Source organism: Microcaecilia unicolor, chromosome 4 (assembly GCF_901765095.1).
Source record: "Microcaecilia unicolor chromosome 4, aMicUni1.1, whole genome shotgun sequence".
Lineage (NCBI taxonomy): Eukaryota > Metazoa > Chordata > Amphibia > Gymnophiona > Siphonopidae > Microcaecilia > Microcaecilia unicolor.
In genome coordinates, this window is record NC_044034.1 from 291397954 (window position 1) to 291424048 (window position 26095).

General features: G+C 43.6%; 1 protein-coding gene across 1 annotated transcript in view; it reads left to right on the forward strand.

The window, feature by feature from the left end:
• The window catches only part of VAMP8 (vesicle associated membrane protein 8), a 42945-nt gene extending 19232 nt beyond the window's left edge, over positions 1-23713 (forward strand). Inside the window, exons 2-3 of the mRNA XM_030201682.1 lie at positions 19561-19722; positions 22046-23713. Coding sequence (XP_030057542.1) covers positions 19561-19722; positions 22046-22189 — 306 coding nt within the window. The 3' untranslated portion in view covers positions 22190-23713. The remainder of the gene's footprint in view (positions 1-19560; positions 19723-22045) is intronic.
• The last annotated feature ends 2382 nt before the right edge of the window (positions 23714-26095 follow it).

Consider the following 26095-nt stretch of genomic DNA (forward strand, 5'->3'; position numbering starts at 1 on the left):
CATATTGGCTTATAGAAAAGATTTTACCAAAAAATTCTACAGTTCAAAATGGACCCAATTCCACCATTGCTGTTCTTCCTGTCAACCGGATTCATATTTGTGTCCTTTGCCAATTTGTTTCTCTTGTCAAACTTGGGCCTAGCATATATGTCATCAAAAGTTCATATGGCAGCCCTATTAGTTTTCCATGATTTTCTTGACAGCTATTCATTCATCAAGTATCTTATACTTAGGTGATGTTTAAGAGGACCCCCTTTGTAACATCTTACTTCTGCATGGGATCTCAATTTAGTTCTAGACTTTGTTGCTTCCTCCTTTTGCACCCATGGCATGAGCAGATTTTGCATTTCTCTTGTGGAAAACGTTTTTGGTCACTTTAAATCACCCCAAATAATAAGAGAAATACAAGCTCTAGTTTCTATCACCCATACACTCAAATTTTACACGACAAAGTCATTTATGTACCCACCCAAAGTTTTGTGGTGTCCCAGTTCTATCTTAATCATTCTTTCCTGTTTTTATCCACCTCCACATATCAATGACGGAGGAAAAACAACTTCATACTTTAGACTATAGAAGGACCTTAACTTACTACCTAAACATAACTTCATCTAATGACAGGCCACTTTTTCTCTCCGTACGCCCTGTGGGCCAAAGAACTCCAGTCACGAAAGGAACAACTTCTAATTAGATTGCTGCCTATTTTGTTACACTCAAATATCTGAACTTTCTGTGTTTGACAACTCACATTTACTGCACATTCCTTACATTCAGTAGTTGCGACCAGAGCTCGCTTACAAGGAGCTCCTCTACAAGATATTTGCAAATCAGCAACCTGGTCTACGACTCATAATTTTACAAAACAGTATTGTATAGACCGGGGCTGTACTCTGGATTCTAGTTTTGCACAAGCAGTACTACTTTCTGGGCTCTAACAGCTTCAACTCTCCTTCTCCATCTACGTGAAAGGTAGCAGTCATATTTAATATATATTTCATAGTTGTATATTTCTAACTGCAGCCTTTAGCTTGGGGGCCACCACTTGTGTAGCTGGAAAATCTCTGTCCAATTAGAGTTGCTTACCTATAACGGTGGTTCTTGTGGACAGATGATCTTGCAGCCGCACAATCCCTCCCGCCCTCCCGCAGTTGAAACTTGCTGAGGGATGAACTGATGTAATACAGTGGGTACAGTAGCATGGAAACCCCACATCAGGTGCAGAAAACTTTTTTTTTCTAGAGGTTTTCTGTGCTTTGAACTGACTGGGTCGGCTCTGTCACCGTGACATCACCACTTGTGTGGCTGTAAGATCATCTGTCCACGGAGAACCACCGTTACAGTAAGCAACTCTACTTTCCCAGCACTGTCACATTGGCTAGTTTGGCATACAAAAAAACCACTGGGGGATTAAGGGGATAACCTGCCCTAATCCTTCCAGTGGCGTCCTGCTCAATAGCAGCTATCATCTAAATCCTAAACGTGCTTGGAAGCAGGTGTAATTCCCAACATCAATTTTTTAGGACATAGATGATTAGTCCCCCTTTGAAATGGGAAATAAAATGTCTATGAACTTGGCACATGCTTGTCTGCCCAAAACTCAGTTCCATTTGTATACACTTGGATTTGAGATGTACACAGCTTAATAAAACTGTGACTTGGATGTTTTATGCAAGATAAACATTTGTGTCTATTTATGAACATTTCAAATGTGAATAGGGCTTGTAAAATGAGGGCCATCTTGTCTGTCACCCTCTCTCTGTCTCTGTTGACTACTGCTGGTTCCAGTCCATTGGTGCTGTGCTGTGAATGTTATCAGTACTGTATCCATTTTGAGAATAATAACCGTTGTTTAACGGTGGTAAATTGAACGGCTCCTGAAGATGCCTATTGGCGAAACACAAGCTTTGTGTATATCAATACAGGAATACTTGCACTATTCTCTGGACAGATTTGGTTTGGAGATCATTGTCTTAGTATTAAAGGGCTCTTGTGATAGAGATGTATAGAATTTATAGCTTTTATTAAGTAGGAACACCATAGTTTACAGAGCCAACATAGGTTAAATGGACAGCTAATTGTTCCAGAGATTTTAATAACAAAGGGAGTGATTTATATTTAATATGGTATGTTCTCTTGGCTCCAGTGGCGTTCCTAGGGGGGGCGGTGGGTGCGGTCTGCACCGGGTGCACGCCGCTGGGGGGGTGCCGTGCGCCTGTCGGTTCCGCTCGTTCCGTGCTCCCTCTGCCCCGGAACAGGTTACTTCCTGTTCCGGGGCAGAGGGCGCATGGAACGAGCGAAGCCGACAGGTGCACGGCACCCCCCAGCAGGTAAAAATGCACCTGGGGGGGCGCATCGGCGATCCACCCCGGGTGTCAGCCACCCTAGGAACGCCACTGCTTGGCTCAAACCCTCGATGTCTCTTTGCCACACTGAACTCTCTCCTCAAAGTGCCTTCACCTCCAACTCCCCCTTCACTTTCTCCCCAGATTCTGGCTGAGTTCTTTCATGATAAGGTTCACAAGATTAAACTTGAATTCTCAACTAGGTCACCTCCAACTCTCCTTCCCTTAGTCCATTCTCTCAACCCTCCAACCCCTGCCTCCTTTTCTTCCTTTTCTGAAATCATTGAAGAGGAAACTTCACATCTTCTTTCCTCCTCAAAACTAACTGTTCCTCTGATCCTATTCCCACCCATCTACTTAACACTATCTCTCCTACTCTCATCCCTTTTATCTGTCATATCCTCAATCTTTCACTGTGCACTGTCGACTGTTCCTGATGCCTTCAAATATGCCGTAGTCACATCACTCCTTAAAAAACCTTCATTGGGCCCTACCTGTCCTTCCAACTATCGCCCCATCTCCCTTCTCCCTTTCCTATCCAAGATACTTGAACGTGCTGTTCACCGCCGTTGCCTTGACTTTCTTTCATCTCAAGCTATTCTTGATCCACTTCAGTCTGGCTTTCGCCCCCTTCATTCAACTGAAACAGCGCTTGCTAAAGTCTCCAATGATCTGTTCCTGGCCAGATCCAAAGGTCTCTATTCTATCGTCATCCTTCTCGATCTATCTGCTGCTTTTGTCACTGTTGATCACAGCCTACTCCTTGATACGCTGTCCTCACTTGGATTTCAGGGCTCTGTTCTTTCCTGGTTTTCTTCTTATCTCTCCCAGCGTACCTTTAGTGTATACTGTAATGGATCCTCTTCTACTTCTATCCCATTGTCAGTTGGTGTACCTCAGGGATCTGTCCTGGGACCTCTTCTTTTCTCCATCTATACTTCTTCCCTTGGTACTCTGATCTCATCCCATGGTTTTCAATATCATCTTTACGCCGATGACTCCCAGATCTACCTCTCCACACCAGAAATCTCAGCCGAAATCCAGGCCAAAGTATCAGCCTGCCTGTCTGACATTGCTTCCTGGATGTCTCAGCGCCATCTGAAACTAAACATGACCAAGACTGAGCTTTTCATCTTTCCCCCTAAACCAACCTCTCCTCCTCCCCCATTCTCTATTTCTGTGGATAACAATCTCATCCTTCCTGTCTCATTAGCTCCGTAACCTTAGGGTCATCTTCGAGTCCTCCCTCTCCTTCTCTGCACATATTCAGCAGACTGCTAAAACCTGTCATTTCTTTCTCTATAATATCACCAAAATTCGCTCTTTCCTTTCTGAGCACACTACCAGAACCCTCATCCACACTCTCATCACCTCTCGCTTAGACTGTTGCAACTTGCTTCTCACAGGTCTCCCACTTAGCCATCTCTCTCCTCTTCAAAATTCTGCTGCACGACTAATATTCTGCCAGTGTCATTATGCTCATATTAGCCCTCTCCTCAAGTCACTTCACTGGCTTCCTATCCGTTTCCGCATACAGTTCAAAGTCCTCTTATTGACCTATTAGTGCATTCACTCTGCAGCTCCTCAGTACCTCTCCACTCTCATCTCTCCCTACGTTCCTCCCAAGGAACTCCATTCACTGGGTAAATCTCTCTTATCTGCACCCTTCTCCTCCACTGCTAACTCCAGACTCAGTTCCTTTTATCTTGCTGCACAATATGCCTGGAATAGACTTCCTGAGCTGTTATGTCAAGCTTCATCTCTGGCAGTCTTCAAATCTAAGCTAAAAACCCACCTTTTTGATGCAGCTTTTAACTCTTAACCCTTATTCACTTGTTCAGAACCCTTATTTTATCATCCTCACTTTAATATTCCCTTATCTCTTGTTTGTCCTGTTTGTCTGTCCTAATTAGATTGTAAGCTCTATTGAGCAGGGACTGTCTCTTCATGTTCAAGTGTACAGCACTGCGTACGTCTAGTAGCGCTTTAGAAATTGATAAGTAGTAGTAGTTTTGTAGATTGTGATTGCACATCTAATATAATAAAACGCACCGTGAACGTTCTGAAGACAACGTTCTGAAGCCACTCAAACACTCCCTGTAGGGTTCGTGGATTTGTGGTGTGAAGCCAGCCAGCCGTCTCTGCCCCGCCCTCGCGTCAAACGTCATGACTTCGAGGGCGGGAAAAAAACCAAACCATTCCGGCAGCGCAGCGTCAGGGAAGGAGGCGGCGCTCCCGACGTCTCTAGCCTTCCCTTCGCTGTGTTCCGCCTTCTTCTGACATCAAGGATGACATCAGAAGAAGGCGGAACACAGCGAAGGGAAGGCTAGACGTCGGGAGCGCCGCCTCCTTCCCTGACGCTGCGCTGCCGGAACCGCCACGGAGGTAAATTTAAAAAGAAAAAAAAAATGGATGTTGGGGGGAGAGAAGAGGGTGGGCAGTAAAGTTGAACAATGGGAGCGGGAGGGCAGGGGAGAAACGACAGAATGGATGCGAAGGGGGGGGCATGGATGCGAAGGGGGGGGAGAAGAGGGCGGGCCAGGCTGGGACATGGGAGAGAGAGGAGCATGGATGCGAGGGGGGGGTCATGGAAGCGAGAGAGGGGACTTGCTGGAAAAGGATGAATGGAGGCGGCAGGGGACAGAGGAGCATGGATGGGCATGGATTGGGAGGGCAGGGCTCAGGGAGAGAGGGGAATTGCTGGAAAGGGATGAATGGAGGGGGCAGGGGACAGAGGAGCATGGATGGGCATGGATTGGGAGGGCAGGGCTCAGGGAGAGAGGGGAATTGCTGGATAGGGATGAATGGAGGGGACAGATGGGCATGGATGGATATGGATTGCAGGGCAGGGCTCAGGGAGAGAGGGGAATTGCTGGATAGGGATGAATGGAGGGGGCAGGTGACAGAGGAGCATGGATGGGCATGGATTGGGAGGGCAGGGCTCAGGGAGAGAGGGGAATTGCTGGAAAAGGATGAATGGAGGGGGCAGGGGACAGATGGGCATGGATTGGGAGGGCAGGGCTCAAACTCTCTCTCTCTCATATACAATGTCTTTCTGACTCTCTCTCTCACACACTCTGTCTCACACTGTATCACATTCATTCTCTATGTGCCACACAGTCACTCACACACTCGCTTGGTCTTATACACTCACTCTCACAGAGAATCTGTGTCTCACACACACTCTCTCTCTCGCCCACACACACACACTCTCTCTCACACTGTGTCTCACATACACACTTGCACACACTCTCATTCTCACACACACACACACTCTCTCACAAACACACTCACACCCAGACTCACTCTCTCTCTCACACACACACACTCACACTTTCACTCAGACTCTCAAACAGTCACTCTCACATACACTCTCCCAAACATACACACTCCGAGGAAAACCTTGCTAGCGCCCGTTTCATTTGTGTCAGAAACGGGCCTTTTTTACTAGTACTTATAATAAAATGTAAAAATCTATTCTTTGTTTTGTGAGAGATAATATATTGAAGAATAGTGATAATATATTTCCCAATATATTAGTGTGTTTTGTACTTTGCTTCTGTGGAGCCGATGAACAGCTTAGCATGGGTTCTGCACACAATTTTCAGTACTTTTATTGCCACCCTATGTACAGAGGAGTTCAATGCACAAGAAAAGTGTGTCCAAAACTGATGTAGACACCAGCACACTGTTCATGTAAATGCAAGGTCATGGAGACATTAGCTATTAAACCTGGATGTAAAGAACTGCGCCTGTCACCCAAAGCCGTAATGCCTGTTTTAAATGCTGAGGAATTAGTGTGTGGTCTATTAGTTTGCTTTTCTGTGGCTAGTGTTAAGAGGTAAGGGTTTTGTCAGTTTCTTTTCTTGTGCCAACATGAACTACTCACAACATTTTTCTTTTATTGAAGAGGATGGTAGATAATCTCATGAATAAAATAGCTGGGTAATGAGACAGAGAGGTGATTGTGTGGCCAAATATGAGTTTAAGGAAGTGATGCTACAGCTGTGAAATTTACATATCAGTAATTATGTGCCGAATATACATTTTACAGCTGAAGTACATCTAATACACATAACCTGGTATTTGCATACTGTGGTGTATGCGTGTGTAGCACTCCTCCAGGATCCAGTATGATCTCTGCAAAATATCGATCCTGTAGCTAAGGATTAGAATATACACACGTTTCTATAACATGCGTACAATTTGCTGCATTGGATGTAAAACGTTTGCTATATGCTTCTGCTTGTGAGGAAGCTTTGGTCTTCAGTGCACGGTTTATTGCATCAGCCCCTCTGTGTGGTAGCTCAGAGTAAGTTAGGAGGGGCAGGAGCGGAGCTGGGAACTTCTGATTTTGACTGACACAGAGAGTGGGAGAGGGGGGAGTCACATGAAGTTTTTCTCTAGTCCCAATTTCTAGTGTGTCCATGTGTGGCTCAGTTTCTGGACTCCACATCCTTTTTCTCCCTCATTATCTGTCTTTGTCTCGCTTCCTTTTTTCAGTTTTCTCTCTCTTTGTTCTTGTTTCTGTTTTAGCTGTCTTCATTTTTTCCCCCTTTCTTTGAGCAGTGACAGTTTAATACTTTATCTTCCTCTTTGTTCCCTTCTGCTTTTCTTTCTACTTGTTCTTCTTTCTCCTGTATTCTCTTTCACTTTGGCTCCTTCTTTTGTGTTTTGATACCAGGTATATTTGGTGCCTTATGGACACACATAATACAGTTCCTGCACCTTGGATCTTACTATTTAGTCAAGACAGACTGACAAAACAAAGTTTTGGGTAAAAATAGGGGCACAGATAAAAGCTAAAATAGTGGGACTAATGGAGGGTAGAGCAAGTTAATTTACTATGTAAATTAGCAAGGAATAAGGCCTTTTAGCTATTGGAGTGGGAGGGTCTCTACTGTTGCTAATACTGACATTGCTGCTAACACATTTTTATATAATGCTACATAGGAGCCAACTTTTCAAAACATTTGAGGTGTAAACTGACCAGAAATGATCCCTCCCTAGACATGGTCAAGACGTTTGCTTGATACTGGAGTTTCTGAAGCATCCAGAGTTGGCACCCATGGGCATAGGTAGTGCTTTACTGTCACATAGACTGTCTCTGCTCTGGGGAGTTTACAATCTAGTCAACAGTCACACTGAGAACAAATGGACATTAAGGAAGAAACATGGGTCCTGATTTGTGTAGTGAGTGGGTCATGCTTGCATTTTCTCTTTCCTTCCCTTTCATCCAGTAATGGACTACAGGATCAGCGGAATCTGTACTAGTAAGGAACCTTTTATTAGAGAGGTAATAGAACAAAAGTAGTTGCAATTATGAAAGTCATTGACTAGTATATACCCATCTAGAGAATTTAGGAGATTTTTAATGAAATGCATCCAGGGGTCTGATTCAAAAACAGAGGTCTTGGTCTGCATGTAAAACTGACCCGTATGCTGTAACGTCAGATAAAGCTAAGTAATATCTGATGTTTATTTCAATGTATTAAAGTGTTTTATTGAAAGAAAGAAGACAAAAAATAAAAAAATAAGATAAAAACATAAAAAAGACATAAGATAAAACCTTGTGAAATTAAAGAGAGAGGTTTTTATACGGAGGTTTTTTGGCCAATGATGAAGTCCAGCCCCCGTGGTCTTTAGACTTGCTGGGGGCTTCTTGAGGCCTTTTTCCTCTGTTTTTGAGTCAGACCCTTGGATGCATTTCATTAAAAATCTCCTAAATTCTCTAGATGGTTATAGATGTGATTAGGAAGATTTCCTCAAATACATGCTATAGTTTTGAATCTAAATGACTAGTATATAAACACCAGGACAGGAGTCTCCTTCAACCCGAGGAGCTAGAAGAACCAAGAGTGGATCTGATGTATTGGATGTACTGAGTGTAGGAGTCACTTTAAGAAGAGGCCACTGCCCATGTAAGAGAAAGCAAAGTTACTGTAACGGGAGTTCTCCGTGGACAGCAGGATGTGTCAGCCACATGTAGGTAACTCTCGAGCCAAGGGATGTAAAGGGAGCCAGATGAATCTTATCCTTCCATGTTTACGTCCCTTGGTCCCTTCCAGTTTTGCAGAAAGCTTAATGAGATTAGGTAAAGTCCAAGAGTTGTATATTTTAGAACTGGGTTAATCTCAGTTCTAGGATATACTCAAGCCCATCCCAGAGTGGAATTAACACAAAAGAGAAACATGAGAGATGTGAGGTGCCCAAATGCATCAGAGGTGCAATCTTTACACATAAGCTATGACCTTATTTGAACCTTAAGTAAGAGGTATCAAGAATGTCAACCCATCTGAGCCTCGTCCTATGGTAACCTCACATGCGATATTGAACAAGCAGGTAGGAGAGAAGATTGACCAAATGCAATCGGTCTCATCCAACCTCATTAGTAGATGGAAGTTAGTGAGTGGGCTAGTCTTTCGCTATGTTTTCATGGTAAGAATGTGGGTATTTGGGGTCAGAACCAGGTCCTGTCTTGTCTGTCTGTCGAAGGAGATGTTCTTGTGCAAGCACTGTGCTTTAAACATGAGTCCGAGGTATGGGATGCACTGTGGAGGCAGTAATTTAATTTTTGTTACATTTGTACCCTGCGCTTTCCCACTCATGGCAGGCTCAATGCAGCTTACATATACAGGTACTTATTAGTACCTGGGGCAATGGAGGGTTAAGTGACTTGCCCAGAGTCACAAGGAGCTGCCCATGCCTGAAGTGGGAATTGAACTCAGTTCCCCAGGACCAGAGTCCACCACCATAACCACTAGGCCACTCGAAGTGTGTGTGGAAGACCATGTGGTTGCATTACATGTCCTTCAAGGGAGATGAGTGCAAGAGGGCCAAAGTGGTGGCCATGGCATGGATTGGTGGGCATGTGCCCTTTCAGGTGGTGGACTGCCAGGGTGATGACTGAATGTTCTTCTGGTCAATGTAGATGTGTGTGTGTGTGTGTGGCACGGGTCTCCTGAAATTATATGTATATATCTGCTCGTGTCTCTTGAAGTTATATCTGTATCTCTGCTTGACTGTGTCGACAAAAGAGGGTATGGTTATCCCTTTTCACCGGTTGCTAAAGTGGAAGTGATTTTGGTACCTGAACTTGAACTTCTGAGGGGCAATGGGAGCTCGATGGTTGGGCCACAGGGCTGAGCCCAGGGTTCTCTTAGCTCTTAGTTATTAACCTGTTGCTTGAACACCCGAGCAGTAGTAACTAAAATTGGTACCACTTAGACAACTTCTCCTAGCTGGAACGCAGTAAAGAGGGATACCACACCTGGGATGAAGCAGTGTGTGTTGACTGCACAATAGCCTAATTTTTGAGATATTCTTGCTTTAACAATAGTTGGGATGTGGGTGATTATCTGTACTGGAAAGGCTATAATCTAAGTTTGTAAGTTGTACCCAATGGGGGCTGATTTGGCCCAGAACACAGGGAGCCGCTCCGCCTGGTGTTCCAATAGGTTTACCCCTAATCCATAATGGTAGTTTTAGAGTAGGACATAACTGACCAGCATGATACACTCTGTGCAGAGGGACAATCATTCACATTGTACAGTGCAAAGCAGAGGCTGAAAGGAAACAGATTTTGCTTCCAGGTGAATGGCAAGTAGAATTTTATTTATTTAAAATTTAAATGGCAAGTGGAATTTACTTAATATTTATAAATTCTTGTATCCCACTGTTATCCAGAAGAAACAATTTTTTTTTGTTCAAAGTGGCTTACAATTACATTTTGGTGGAGTTACAGTAGTGTTGTACAGTGTGGAGAGGGCATCTTTAATTTGTGTATTTGTTCCTAGAGTTTAAAGAGGTAGATTTTGAAAGGGGAAAGGCGATGATAGTTTTGTGTTTAGTTGTAGAATTTTTTGAAGAGAGGTTTTCATTTCTTTTCTGAATTGGAGGAGATTTGTGATGCTTCTTAAGGTTTTTGGTATTGAGTTCCACCATTTGGAACCCGGGTAGCTGGATCCTGTTGTGTAGATGGTTTTGTAGATAGTATTTCTTTTGCAGTTGGGTAGGAGTAGGTAGTTTCTGTTTTCTGGGTTTGCATTTCTTGGGGATATTTTGATGTCTAGCATGTATTGGGGTCCATGCCAAATAGTATCTTGAAGGTTAGGGTGCTCACTTTGAAAAGTAGTCTTGCCTTGATTGGTAGCTAATGTAGAGTTTCAAGCAGTGGGGCTGCCCTTTCGTATTTCAATTTCTGGAAAATTAGTCTTGCTGCCATGTTTTGGACTGTTTGTAGAGATTTTAGTGCGTTTTCCCTGCATCCTACATATACTGCAATACAGTAGTCTAGTTGCGATAATATCGTTGATTGGACCAGTATATGGAATGATTGGGAAAATTTTGGGGAAAAATTCCACTTCTCGGGCTCTGGTGGGCTGCTTCAAGATATGTAGGTTGTGAGAGTCCACGTTGATGGTAGTCTGGTATGATTTCAAACTGGTGCCTTCCTGTCTGTAGTAGGGTCCATTCCCCACGGTGAGGCAAGGTGATATGCTGTGCCCTATTGTTGAGCAGAGGACCCAACTTTGGAGAATGTAGATGGACCAGGGACTGCTAAGGGTTGGAGAGTGTGTTTTTGTTAATTTGGGATGAGTAGTTGGGGATTAAGACCAGTGCTGGGCAGATTTCCAGTCTGTGTCCTGAAAATAGCAAAGATAGATCGAGATTAAGTATGCATATGTAATATCGCATCCAAGCTATAGTATGAATTTATCTTATTGGGAGACTGGACAGCCCATGAAGGTCTTTCTCTGCCATCATCGTTAGTAGTGAAGGGTAGGTTCATAGACAATATTTCCCATGCAGGGCTTACAGACTCAGTGTTTGATGTGAGGTTTAGCAGGTCTCGTCTAAGCCACAAGAGGAGTAGTGAAGCAGGGAAATAAAGGATCAGCTTTATTGTTCCACTGAGGAAATTTTCAAAGCTGGATTGTTGATAGAATAGGAGCATGAGAGAGTGAAGCATATTGGTGGTGTGGAGGGGCTAAGGTTGCCCTTTGCATGCAATCAGCCACCACAAGTGCATTGGTGTCATAGAGTTACTGGATGGAATGGTTCAGCTTAGCTTGGCACCTCTATCTTGTCTGACCTTGTCACCTAGGGGTTTGCGCTGAAGGTTGTGCACTAGGAGAAGGATCTTCCCAGTGCTGGGAGAGTGATCCAACAAAAGCCCTGTTGACCTTTTTTATGAGGAGGATATGGAATCCTTACAGTGACAGGAATTCTGTGCGCAGGTCAGAGGTGGATCATATTATCTTGACAGTAGATACTCTGTTTACCTTGCCACTGGCCGGCAGCCCAAGAAAAACAATGTTAGGAGAGGCACAGGTGCAACAGCACATAAGTCATGCCTGTGTTGCACCCTGGGGAGCTTTGAAGGTGATGCCAGCTTGGTGTCAGGCCCAGAAAGAAAGTCTGTGGCAGTAGAGCCCTTGCTGCACTGTATGGGTGGGTGAGACCAGCAGCTGCATTCCTCCTGGTGCAATGGGTGGTGTATGGGTGGTGTGTGGAGGCACAGGGAGCCCTTGATCAGTGCTGACATTGGAGGCCTCTAGAGCTGCACTGGTATGGGGGACTACTGCTCATTGGCGCACGCCTAGAGGCTGGTGTTGTGAAATGCAGAGGGCTCTTCATAGTCCCGAAAATGGACATGCCCAGGGGTGGAGTCAGCTATAGTGGATGGAGCAGGCCTTCAATCCCTGTTGGTTGGTGCTGGGGAGGTGTTCATGGTACCAACTTGAAAAGGAACACTGAGCCCAGAGGCTGAGCAGCACTGCTGGGAGCATGCACATTGTGGCAAGGTGGGGGCCGGCTCCAGTGATGCTTGACCCAAATGCAGCCCCTTTGTTGTGGTCCAAACTGTTGAAGTCGAGGCTTTTTGAGGCACCCTGTCCACACTGCAGGTTCAGTGGCCCAGACCCACCAGACGATGCTGTAAGTTCACCAGCATGGGGGTCTAGTGCTCCAGGGGAGAAGTCCTTCCATCAGGCCCAGGATTAGGAGTGATGCCTGTTATAGACAGAGCACTGCACTGTCAGGTTTTTGCTCCTGCCCTGTGCCTCGTCCGGAGGTCTTTCCGGGAGGCAGTCTCTGTGGGATTGGTTTTTCCTCGTGGGAGTGCAGGTGAGTAGAGAGAAAGGGAAAGGAGTGTTTAAGCATGGAGAAAGATAAAGAAATTAGGAGAGCAAAAGTATTCATCCACATGGCAGGCGGATAGAATAGACTGAAACAGGAAGTGGATTCCAGCAGGGATGGCAACTGCACATGCTCAGAGGGATTTAAAAAAAACCCAAACATCTCTGAGCTTTTGGAGATCATGTCCGTCCAATGGGAGCCATTGGATGATGCCACCTACGTGTGGTTGGCACATCCTGCTTGTCCTAGGAGAAATAGCCAATGGGATAGGGCAGGAGGGAAAGAATTAGAAAGGATAAAGTAGAACGTATGAGACAAAAAACTGAAGTGCTGAACGAAACACTAAAGATTAGAAGTTGTGTTTTAATTTTGTGGTAGAGAATATTAAGAGGTTTTCTAGGATGGGGGGGAGGGGGGAATAGGAAAGGAGAGGGTAGAAGAAGAGTGTCCATATAACCTCCCCCCATTGAGATCATCTTGGAGAGAGCAGAACCCAAATGTTCCGGAGAAGAGTTTAATTACCAGCCTGGTCTGAATTTATTTCTGGTTCTTTGCATGTAAGGACTTGTAACCCTCCTATTGCAAGGGAAATCATAAATGCTAATTCATCTGTACAGTGATGAGACTGTAAACTCAAGGCTAGATCAACTTGGCATGCAGAAATTAGACCAGTTGGGAACCCTAGACAATTACCTGGGTGGGGGAAGTACTGTCCTTCAATGGCTAGATGGAAAGGGAGAAGGGTGACATGTTTAAAAAGGATGGTGGAGAACAATCCTTGGGTAGTTGTGAAGGAAGGCTCAGCTGTGATTTGAGCTGGAAGCCTACATGGCGCAATAACAAACTGTCGCCAGGCCAAAGGAAAGACTTGCCAAAAAAGTGTGGAAAAGTCTAAAATACAAACTAATGCACGCGTCAAACTTTACCTACTTGAGCACACAGTTATGGAACGCATTGCCGCGCAACCTAAAAACGATTTACGAATTAACGAACTTCCGCAAATTGCTGAAGACCCATGTCTTTAACAAGGCATACCACAAAGATCAACCAGTGTGAACATACTCAACTTCTCCACATATATTCAGAACTGTCTTAGAATTCCTGCTTGTTATACTACTATCATGTTCTATCATTATCATGTTACCCAAGATCCTTCTGTAACACTAATTGTCTATTTTCTAATATATTTCCACTATCCATGATGTATTGTAAGCCACATTGAGCCTGCAAAGAGGTGGGAAAATGTGGGATACAAATGCAATAAATAATAATAAAGTAATTGCCTTGTCCAAATTTTTCTTTTAATATATAAGGGGCCCTTATACTAAGCTGTGGTAAGTGCTAGCGCATGCTTACCGCAGTTTAAAAGGGCTTACTGCGGGATGCGCTTAGATTGCCTGTGGTGAGATGTCAATATGTGTGAAAATTGCGCACTAAACATTTTTGTATTTCTTTCACAGAGGACAAGTCTTGGGGGGGGGGGGGGGCAGAGAGTAAGCATTTCTATGTTAATTAGCACATCTACATTACTGCGTGCTGATTAGCACAGGATTAGCACGTGAGCCCTTATCACCTACAAAATAGGTGTTAGTAAGTGTTTGCATGCTAATGGCAGCATTAGTGCATGGCCTTTAATTCAAATCCTCTTTAACATCAACAAAATTCATCCTTTCCTCTCTGAACACACCACCCGAACTCTCGTCCACGCTCTCATTACCTCTCGCCTGGACTACTGCAACTTACTCCTCATCGGCCTCCCACTTAGCCATCTATCCCCCCTTCAGTCTGTTCAGAACTCTGCTGCACATCTCATATTCCGCCAGAACCGATATACTCATATCACCCCTCTCCTCAGGTCACTTCACTGGCTTCCGATCAGATACCGCATTCAATTCAAGCTTCTCCTTCTTACCTACAAATGTACTCAGTCTGCTGCCCCTCACTATCTTTCTACCCTCATCTCCCCTTACGTTCCCGCCCGTAACCTCCGTTCACAGGATAAATCCCTCCTCTCAGTACCCTTCTCCACCACCGCCAACTCCAGGCTCCGCTCATTCTGCCTCGCCTCACCCTATGCTTGGAACAACCTTCCTGAACCCTTACGCCAAACCCCCTCCCTGCCCGTCTTCAAGTCTTTGCTTAAAGCCCACCTCTTCAATGCTGCGTTCGGCACCTAACCCTTACCGTTCGGTGAATCCAGACTGCCCCAATTTGACTGCCCCTATCGGACCGACCGTTCACTTGTCTTAGATTGTAAGCTCTTTGAGCAGGGACTGTCTCTCTTTGTTAAATTGTACAGCGCTGCGTAACCCTAGTAGCGCTCTAGAAATGTTAAGTAGTAGTAGTAAATCATGAAAAATGAACCATTTACTGCTGAAGTAAAAATGGCCTTTGCGTGCGGAAAAGACCTGCGTAAGGGTGTGCTAAGGCCACTTTTACCACAGCGCAGTTAAATGGCCCTTCAGTTATTACTAATTTTGACTTCCAAAAAAAAAACCCCAACAACAAAAAATTTCCTGTGAACACAAACACTTACATCTAGCTGTACCGATTCTTTTTCTTGGACTTCGTAAAACAGCTGAATTGTGAGAGAGCCTGATGAAACACAGCTTCTTAAATTACAGATCTGAGGTAGAGGTGAGGAGAAAGTGACATTATTGGGATTTAAAAAAAACAACTGCAAAACAAAACCTGAACAAATCCCAAAATTGCTACTGAAAGAGCAACAGTACTGGAATGTTACTGAGCAGTGATGCCATTAATTTGCACAGGTGACTCTCTGGATAGAAATGTTAATGAGCGGCCTAGCAGTGACATTTGCACAGGTGACTCTCCCGATAGAAATGTTAATGAGCGGCCTAGCATGGTGATTTCTCATCTTGCAACTAGTTTCTGGTTTTGGAAGTCCCAAGAGTTTGTTTTAAAAAAAATAATTCCTGAGGTGAAACTGGATTGAAGAAACATTCTTACCAGACTTAGAGCAAGGGAAGGTTGTGTTCTGCTCAGTGCGAATTTGTGCAGGACAATAGTAAATTTTCTTCTCTAAGGCAGTGCTTCCCAGTCTTTCTGTGTCTTTGACCCCATGATTGCAGCTACATAAAATTGTGTGACCCCCCCTCCCCCTGGAGGTACTGAATAATGATATACCTAGGGGGAGCCCACCTTGGTCGGGATCCCAAAAGCCGGTGGGTCCCGACCCACAGTTTGGGAAGCTCTCCCCTAAGACTTACCAAGTTGGGGGTGGGAGCCGAATGTGTGTGTGCGGATGTGGTGGAAGGATATTGCTGACAATAATATCCCACAGGTTAATGCAGTAGCATAGCCAGAATTTTTTTTTTTTTTTGGGGGGGGGGGGGGGGGTGCACAGGGCAGGGTAGAAGATCAAGCTTAACATGGGTGGGCACTAGGCATAGAGATTAAGCATCATTTATCAAAGTTTAACTATAGATTTCTAAGTAGTCTACAATAGCTATTGTGTGTTCTATTTATCAATGCTAATCCATATACACACTCGTGAAAAGAGTTAAATTATATTTAAAATGTCTAGGCAAGATGGCGGCTTGAGAGGAGTACAGAGAGGCTGCTCCTAACTTACTTCCGCTGCTTTTGAGAAACACAAACTTTCCACATTTTCGATGCCTGAGAGGAGAGGCAGGCAACGCGCTAGTCCAGCGCGCCGGTCTTGCCTGCAGTAGGGACATTGGATCATTTCTTTATCCAGGAACATTGTCGGGAACGCCTTCATTGCTGGGAAGTGTAGGGAGAGGATTGCTAAGCCCCGAATTGCGGAACCCTCCTCCTATGCCGGCAGACACGCTGAGAAGGGATCAGGAAACCCCGGGTCTACACCAAAGGACAGGGTTTCCTGGCGTGGACCCCGACTCATATGTGGGAGCGCTGACTATCCCCACAGTGGAAATGGTGGGTGAAGATGGAGAAGAGTGAGCTTGGCGAAAACAGCAAAACATTGGAGAGACAGCTGTCGGAAGATTCCACTTTGGAATGTGGCTTACTAAGTAAGTCAGTCTTTTTTGCCTACAAAACCTGATATAACTTTAGACACTATATGGGAGGCCTTGAAGGGCCTGGAGACTTCTTTTTCACAAAAGCTTATTTCCTTAAATCAACAATTTAACTCTATGTCGGAGAAAATATTAGGTATGGAAAACAAAGTGGTAACCATGGATATAGATATTGAAAAGAATTCTAAAACAATACAAAATTGCCAACAAATTCAAATTAACATAATAAAAGAGAACTTATATCTTCAAAATAGGATTGAAATCCTGGAAAATCATCAACGATGAGGAGTGGCCTAGTGGTTAGAGTGGTGGACTTTGGTCCTGGGGAACTGGGTTCGATTCCCACTGCAGGCACAGGCAGCTCCTTGTGACTCAGTCTGGACAAGTCACTTAACCCTCCATTGACCCAGGTACAAATAAGTACCTGTATATAATATGTAAGCCGTATTGAACCTGCTATGAGTGGGAAAGCGGGGGGGTACAAATGTAAGAAAAAGAAAAAAATAAATACACTAGGTTAATAAATTTTCCTAAGCAGCTTTCAATCTCACCTCTCATTACCTTTAAAAAAATATCTAACGGAAATTTTGAAAATTCCAGATCAATCACATCCTCCTATATCAAAAATTTATTATTTGCCATCATTAAAGAAAGATCTGGAACATGGAACAGGAATGGAAGAGCCAATAGAGATGTTAGATATGAACTTGACTCAAATTCTTGAAGATGATAGAGTGGGACTGACACTAAAAGTCATTTTTATACTATAACCTGATAGAGACTGGATACTGAAACTATTTTTTTTACATAACAAATTTTCCTGAATAGTAAAATAAGAATAGTAAAATAAATTGCGCCCTAAAGCATTACAGCTTGGTGCATTATTGTGGTTAAATTTTCCTTTAAATTCAATCAAATATGTATTTTTTTGAGGCTAAACAGTTAAATTCCTTTTTGGAGTCTAAGATAGGTAAAGCATCAATGTCATACCCAAGTAATGTAGTCACCTCAACTCTAATAAGTATTAGTATTACTGGGAACTCTTGTCACTTGTCTGTTGTATTGGTAGATAACTTTATCCTCTAGAATTGTGAATTGCCTTTCTATTTGTGGAATATAGATGAGCAACTGATCAAGCATTGAAGTTAGGTTGATATAACAATATTTCTTAGATGTATTTTGACAAATAGTCATCTTTTCTATTTCAAGAATTGTACTTGAGTTTATAATGTATTTGCAATAAATAAATTTAAAAAAGTCTTTTGAGGCAGTATCATACATTGCAAAACATTCTAAAACGCCATTAATTCTTTATATTTCTTTGTTTTATGATAAATGCTTTATTAATCTGTATTAATAAAACAGGTAAATACATTTTGAATTTTTTCTTTTTATGTTTATTGCAACAAGGGAGTAGAGTGATAGAGGATACTTCCAACAGAGGACCCGATAACTGTGGAGTGTAAATAATGAAAAGTTTATTTAAAGGAGGACACTTCAGGACTCTACACGGAGCCGTGTTTTGGCGTAGACACCTGCGTCAGGAATCTGAGAGAGTGCTTTTAGACACAAAACTGCACTGCAAAACGAAATATCCTCTCTGCAAAATGTAGTTTTGTGTCTAAAAGCACTTTCTCTACACATAATAAGCCATTTGGGCTCTTCGTCTATTGCTTCTGGGTGAGTTTGAGGCTACGCTTTTTCAGACTCCTGACGCAGGCGGCTATGCTGAAACGCGGATCCATGTCGAGTCTCCAAAGTGTCTTCCTGTAAGTAAACTTTTTTCATAATTGCACTCCACGAATACCAGGTCCTCTGTTGGAAGTGTCCTTTATCACCCTACTCCCTTGTTTTGTACTTGTGACTTGTAGTGGTGTCCTTGTTCCTCCACGTTTTGTGGTTCCTCTCTATTGCAATTTATAGTCGTGCAAGAATATTTTGTAGAAAGCAAATAACACTTATATAAAAACATCAGATTCAATCATGTAATAAAGCAAGTATCAATGTATTTCATTAGTCCCTTTTCCAGAATGCTCAGGGCAAAGAGCAAAATTACCATAAAAACAAAGTGTACGAAATGCAGTAGAGGCATAGCAGAACTAGGATGTTTCACTTTGACAACCCACTGTATAAAAAAAAATGATATTCGTGTTCTGGTGTTACCGGTGACAACAGTGTGTGCTCCATCCATGATTACCAAGCTATGGTAAGTGTTAATGTGTTCTTACTGCAGCTTAAAAGGGCTTACTGTGATGTGCTGAGGCATCCCATAATAATATCCTCATGCTAAAAACTAGATTTTGTTTTTTTGTTGAGGGGGCATATCTGCACTAATCAGACAGCATAGCCACAATGCCGGTCACTAACTGATTAACAACATTATTGTGCGGTCATTAATGCCAAAAATAAGTACATATGTAAGTTCATAAGTATTGCCATTACTAGGACAGACTGAAGGTCCATCAAGCCCCGAATCAGTGTACGCACTTTTCCGCTCTGAGCTCTTAGAGCTCTTTTCTTCCTCAGATGCTTGCATGTCCCCCCTCCCCCCAGCTGCCTATAACAACGTTTTAATTGAACAACTTGTAATATAGATGCCCTGCTGACTTCTGAGGCAATCTAATCTCTGCTTACTTATTTTTCCCTGCCTTCTTTTTGCTCTTTGCCATCTCCTATTCTTTTTTCTGCTTCTTCATGTCATCTCTTGCCTTTCACTGCTTTTCTACCTTCTAGGATTGTGCACAATCCCAGTGGTTTACAGATTTGGGAAAGGGTGCTGGAGGAGGAGCTGGAAGGCCACATCAAAGGCCTACTGCTTTTGTGCTTTTGGTGTGTTGTTGTAGAGGGCACAGATGTAATCATTTGTTCTCCTGATGTTAGGAGACCCATGGTACATTATTGATGGTCTGGTTTAAAGTGTTTGTCTTTTCAGTTTTATATCCTCACCCTTCATTAGTTTCTTTATTACTTTCCTCCGCCTTCCCCAAGTATATTGCTCTGTTACTAGCTTCTGCTCTCTTTGCCTGGCTGACACATGGATTTTTCTCTCTCCCCAGGAGGAAGCTGATGCCAGTGGCATGGGGAGCGATCAGGTGCACCACCTGAAGAGTCAGGTGGAGGGTGTGAAGAACATCATGTCGCAAAATGTGGATCGGATCTTAGCCCGTGGGGAGAACCTGGATCAACTGAGGAACAAGACTGAGGACCTGGAGGCCAGTGTGAGTGACTAGACTTCCCCCACCCACTCACCTGCCTACCTTCCATTTTCTCCTTTAACTTTTCTAGCTTTCCTCATTTATTTATGAAACACTATTGGGGGCTCAGTCAGTGTCAGGATTTTTTTAATGGTATACAGCTATATGAGTAACAGAATGGTGTCTGGTCTGTTCCACTGCAGGCTCTGGAAATCTTAATGTGCTCTAAGTGCCATTTGGCCTGTAGATATAAAATTAGCACTTACTAAGCTTTAGTAAAAGGGCCCCTTAGTGAGGTGCATTTATTCAGAAAGGAAAGTCCTGTCCATCAGGCTTGATAAAACCAGTGGCGTACCAAGCGGGGGCGGTCCGCCCCGGGTGCATGCCGCTGTGGGGGGGGGGCCGCGCGCCTGTCTGCGCCGCTCGTTCCGTGCTCCCTCTGCCCCGGAACAGGTTACTTCCTGTTCCGGGGCAGAGGGAGCATGGAACGAGCGAAGCAGACAGGCGCGCGGCACCCCCCCCCCCCAGCAGGTAAAAATGCACCCGGGGGGGGGTCCTTTTGCCCGGGGGGGGGGAGGTGGCCTTTCGTCGGGGGTGGGGGGGCATCGGCGATCCTCCCCGGGTGTCAGCCACCCTAGGAACGCCACTGGATAAAACATTGTTTTGGTGGCAGGAACTGGCCATCAAAGATAGGTTTTGTTACCTAGTTCTAATATTTTTCCATGGAGGGTGGGGGGAGAATTCCCTCCGCTCTCTACCGCACTCCTTCTTCCGAGATTTCCATGCAGACAGTGTTGGCTTAGCTGAAGGCAGCAGGCCACAGAGGGTGACGGAGCATAAGAGATGCTAATTTTGTTATCAGGAGCACATGCCTTAAAGACACAGAGGTGCCTATGAATCTTTGAGGAAGGAAATGGCACAGCTAAGAAAATAGCATGGCTGATCTAGGTGTCTATAAAGTTGAGTTAGTCTAAATCTGTTGAATGAAAATGGTAAAGGGGCTACATCCTCTAAATTTTAGGATTCTGAATTCACAAGGTGGTTTAAAAAAAAATTGGCAGCCTGGTAGACAGTATTGAGTTGGAGAGAAAATGCAAAAGTGCCTAATTTAAAAAAAAAAATCATCTGTGCAGCTAAAACTAGGCATCTTCCAATACAACAAAACTGACTGCCCCCTTTGCTGCCTGATGATATGAAGAGACCCTGCTTCCTTGTACAAAAAGAGGAGCCCTCCCCACAGCCCCCATCCCTGGGAGCCTTCCTCCCACCTGCCTCTGAGGTGGTTGTGTTTTGTACATAAAAAATGAAGGCAGATAAAGACCACATGCCTCTCTAGTCTGCCCTCTCATGCCCTCTATGGTCCCTTCCTCTCCCTTAGAGATCCTGTGTACTTGTCCCATGCTTTTTTGAATTCAGATACTGATTTCCTCTCCACATTCCACCACCCTTTCCATAAAGAAGTATTTGCTTAGGTTACTCCTGTGTGCTAGTGTGATGCCTGTACAAGGTTCTGATGACAATCAGTGTAGCAACCTACAAGTTCAACAAAGTCTTCAGCACTTGACTGGTTTGAGATATATTATAAAAGGTAAATGAGGGGATACACCCTAAATCACTGTGAAATAATCACCCTATCAGGGGACCAATCTTGAATACAGATTCAAATCTGTTTTTTTGTTTTTGGACTTAAAAAAAAAAAAAAAAAAAAAAAAAGACTTTAGCCTTTCTAATGAATGACCAGCTGCAATCCTGGTTTTCCTGTCAGCTCATTCTGGTGCAAAAGTCTCCACTGGTTAAACCTGTTCAGAGCTAGCATGGCTGCTTCATTTTGTCTTTAACCTTTTTGCCCTCCACAGCTATATCGATTAGGACCTGTTAAAGTTTTTAGGAACTAGTTATCCTGTAAGGTGCCTCTTTTGTGATTACTTCCTTGGTGGCATAGAAAAGGTGGCTGCTTCCAGGGCTCATGCTGATTCCATCTCAGTCTGATATGGGCAACACAGCTGGTGCTTTGGAAGCTGTGTCTGCTTAGTAAAAACAAACATCAGTTTAGAGGTCATATTATATGATACAGAGGTCTTATGATGGCCTTTGTCATTTATGTGGACCGCTGCCTGACACTATCTTGTGACCTGGAATTTAATGGATTTAAATAGCAAAAACACACAAATTCAACTTCCAATCAGTTTTAAAGATTTGAAATTAGGGGAATGTAAAATGTTTATAATTTTTGTCTTTTCTGTCTATGTTGGTTATATCTGTCTCACCCATTGTTCTCTACCCCCCCCCCCCCCCCCCCCCCAAGCCTGTTCTCTGAATTGTCTCACTCTTCATCTCTCCCCTGCAGTCAGAACACTTTAAGACGACGTCGCAGAAGGTGGCTCGCAAGTACTGGTGGAAGAATGTGAAAATGATTGTCATTATCTGTATTATTGTTGCCATCATCATCCTCTTCATCGTACTTTTTGCCACGGGGGTCATCCCTACCTAACTGAACTGTGTCGCTCTGTAGCTCCCCCCCCCCCCCCCGCCCTGCTAAACCCCTTGTTGCAAGGCCCTGCTCTCTCCCTAGCCCTCTGAGCAGGAGTTCTGCAGGGTTCACATCTCCCTTTTGCCCTGAAGCTTCATCCCCCCTCTGCCAGAAACTGTGGTTCTATCATACGCTTTTGACTTTCAGATGGGAACAGAGAGTTGTTTGCCTTTCTAAAGTGAAGTCCTGTGACGTGAGACCAGAGTCATCGGGGTCCAGTGTGTTCTAATGCCCATGATAAACACATGCTAGAATGGGGCTGGGGTGCTACTGCTGTCTTGCTACAAAACATAGTATATGGGTCAAGAGCCAGGTGCCAAGGGCTGAACAGTCTATGCCCTAGGGTGTGGGATGAGCAATCTATCAGACTGGGAAAGCTTTTTCTAAACCTGTTATGTTGACCCCCATGACCACACTGGCCTATCTGGATATCCAGAATTATTATTTAATTTTGCATATTATTTCATGTATGGTCCTTGTGGGTATCCTGAAACTCTGGCTGGCTATGGGTTTACCAAGACAGTTTAGGAAGCTCAGGTCTGTGCAAAACTACATAGGCATATTTTAATTTAAAAAGGGAACTTTCCCACTCTGAACCAGCCAGGTTAGACTTGCACACATGGACCAATCTCCTTCCATCCAAGCAGATTGTGAGCTTAGCTGACTTCGTGGCGAGATCCTTGCGGTCACCATGACTGTGTTAGACTGTAGTAGATGCTGTTAGCATAGTCTGCCCTATCCTGAAAGTTTGAGGATAAGGGTAGGAGGGGTAGTATGTTCCCCAAACTGCTTCACTGCTGCAAAACAAGCCAGTGGTGGGAACTGGGATCCGTCTGTCATGACAGTCTAACATATATCAGTTTAAAGGGTATTGTGCTCAGCGCTTATTTTCACAGTGTGAGGGTAGTTCGTCTATAACAAAGAGGAATCAACACAGTTATTGTACTATAAAAACAGAAAAAAAACGTAATCTCTGGGTCAATATTCCATGCTATGCTACAAATTCTCATGGAATAATCTAGCAAGTTTGATGTTGGATATTTTAAATTGTATTTTACTGGTGGGGGGCGGGGGAGACCCCGTAACCATTAGCCATTAGGTACGGTCATTGTGCTGGTGAAGGGATGCCCCTAAAAAGTGTAAGCCTGCTTTTGTAGATTAATTTGCCCTCCCATGTTGTCTGATCATGTTTTGCTACAACCTCTCATGTGAGCAAGCTAGGATATGGATGTTCCTTGTAGCAGGACATGAAGACTCAAAAGCTTCAATAAATGATGTACTTCATTGAGTAGTCCAAAGGCCTATTCAGTCTTGATGACCCAAATGATCTGTGTTTTGGCAAACTGTGTTGGAGGTCCAAAAAGGATAAATTGTCAGTTAACAGGATAAATAAATTGTCAGTTAACAGGCTATTTTTTATTTATTTATTTATTTGTTACATTTGTACCCCACATTTTCCCACCTATTTGCAGGCTCAATGTGGCTTACAGAGTACCGTAAAGGCGTTCGCCAAGTCCGGTTGAGAAACAAATACAAGGTTATGTTGTGGTCGAATGAGGAAGATGTGTATCGGATATCATGAGGGTCGAGGGGAGTGGAGATTATATATTGTTCAGTACGATCATTGGCAATCTGTGTTGCCTGGTGTAGGGGTTTATGTTGGATCGGTGGGGTAAGCCTTTTTGAAGAGGTTGGTTTTTAGTGATTTCCTGAAGTTTAGGTGGTCATGGATTGTTTTCACAGTTTTTTGGAGTGCGTTCCATAGTTGTGCGCTTATGTAGGAGAAGTTAGATGCATAAGTTGTTTTGTATTTGAGTCCTATGTAATTTGGGTAATGTAGATTTAAATATGTTCTTGATGATCCGGTTTTGTTTCTGGTTGATAGGTCTATGAGGTCTATCCTGGGACTACGCCGCAGATAATTTTGTGGATCAGGGTGCAGATTTTGAAGATGATCCGTTCTTTGAATGGGAGCCAATGGAGCTTTTCTCGGAGGGGTTTTGCACTTTTGAATCGTGTTTTGCCGAATATCAGCCTGGCTGCTCTGTTTTGGGTGGTTTGGAGTTTTTTTGTGAGTTGTTCTTTACATCTCGCATAGATTCCGTTGCAATAATCTGCATGGCTTAGGACTATTGATTGTATTAGGTTTCGAAAAATTTCCCTCGGGAAGAAAGGTTTTACACGTTTAAGTTTCCACATTGAGTAGAACATTTTCTTTATTACGGAGTTTACTTGGCTCTCAAGAGTAAGATTGCGGTCGATTGTGACGCCGAGTATTTTTAGGCTGTCTGAGATGGGGAGAGTGTGTCCTGGAGTGTTTATGGTTGTGGGTTTGTACTTGTTATGTTGAGATGAGAGGATGAAGCAGTGTGTTTTTTCAGTGATCAATTTCAGTTGGAATGAGTTTGCCCAAGAGCCCATGATGTTTAGTTCTTCATTGATTTCATTGGTTATTTCTGTCAAATCATGTCTGAAGGTGATATAGATTGTGACATCATCTGCGTAGATGAACGGGTTGAGGCTTTGGTTGGATAAGGACTTTGCCAGTGGGATCATCATTACGTTGAAGAGTATTGGTGATAGTGGTGATCCTTCAGGTACGCCGCAGGCTTCTTTCCACGGTGGTGATATGGTTGAGTTTGATTTTACTTGGTATGTTCTGGTGGTTAGAAAACCTGTGATCCAATTAAATTATATTTCCAACAATCCCGAAGTGGCCAAGGAGTCTTAGTAATATATTGTGGTTTACCATGTCGAATTGGAGAAGTATGCTTTTACCTGTAGCTATTTCCTGTTTGAATTTGGCCAGGAGAGTGACTAATGAATGCTGCAATGGCTCGGGCAATCTAAGTACTGACATGATTGAGGTAGTAGCCTGGTCCCTAAAGTAAAGTACTGATGTAGGAATTGCTTGTACTGAAGCAGTTGTGCAAAGCTGAAGTGGAGGATTAATTTTTACTTCAGATATGTGAAACTGTTGTTGTAAAATATAGCAAGAGCATGTCTGTGTGGCCTCCCCCCTTTCAGCTATAGACCTGTGAGTAGCTGCAGTTAATGCTTTCAGCCAAGGAATGATGATAAATTTGCATCTTGCCCTTTGGCTTTGTACTTCTGCTTCACTTGATGGAGTACCCTGCTGTTTATTTAAGGATCAAGTCAAGTAAGTTGTAAGGCGCTCTTAGTGCTGACGTGGATGTTTTTGTGGGAGTTCAGTCCAGGCCAGATCAAGGCCCTGTTTCACTCTCCAGTCTTCAGTTCTCTTCTCCATGTTATAGTGCACTGGACTGTTGAGGTGCTATTCTATTAACAGAGGGAGAGGAGTAATATGTAGATAATAACATGTATTTCTGTATACTGTTATTATTTTATACAGTTAAACACAAAACCATATAAGTTAATCTATATTTTTTTATTGGACTAGAGTTCGGGAGAATGAAAGTTGCTCTGTTCTTACCTGAGAAAATGAGGGTGTGCATTCAAAAGCTAGTCAAGCAACGCATTTGTTAGTCCTGTAAAACACTATTTTCCTTACTTTGTTTTGATGGTGGAGTTTATTTTTCTGTATATTTAAGTAAACCACTCTAGCTCCCACTACACCTCCTGCCTGCCAGTGACACTACAGAGATGAAGTATAGTGACTGTTTGACAGTGTTTCTCCTCTCTGACCTATCCTGGAGCAGAGGGGCAGGAGAGTAGATGGCACCCACTGCTGAGCTGGGCCCTGTTCTATGATTGCAACTCTCATGGTGATAAAGCACGGGTTTGGTGCTCAGCACCTCAAAGCACTTCAGTTTTCTTCCCTGAAGGAACTGTGGTAGGGAAAAGAAGTGCCCGATATTCCTCTATCTTTCAATTAAAACCCTCATT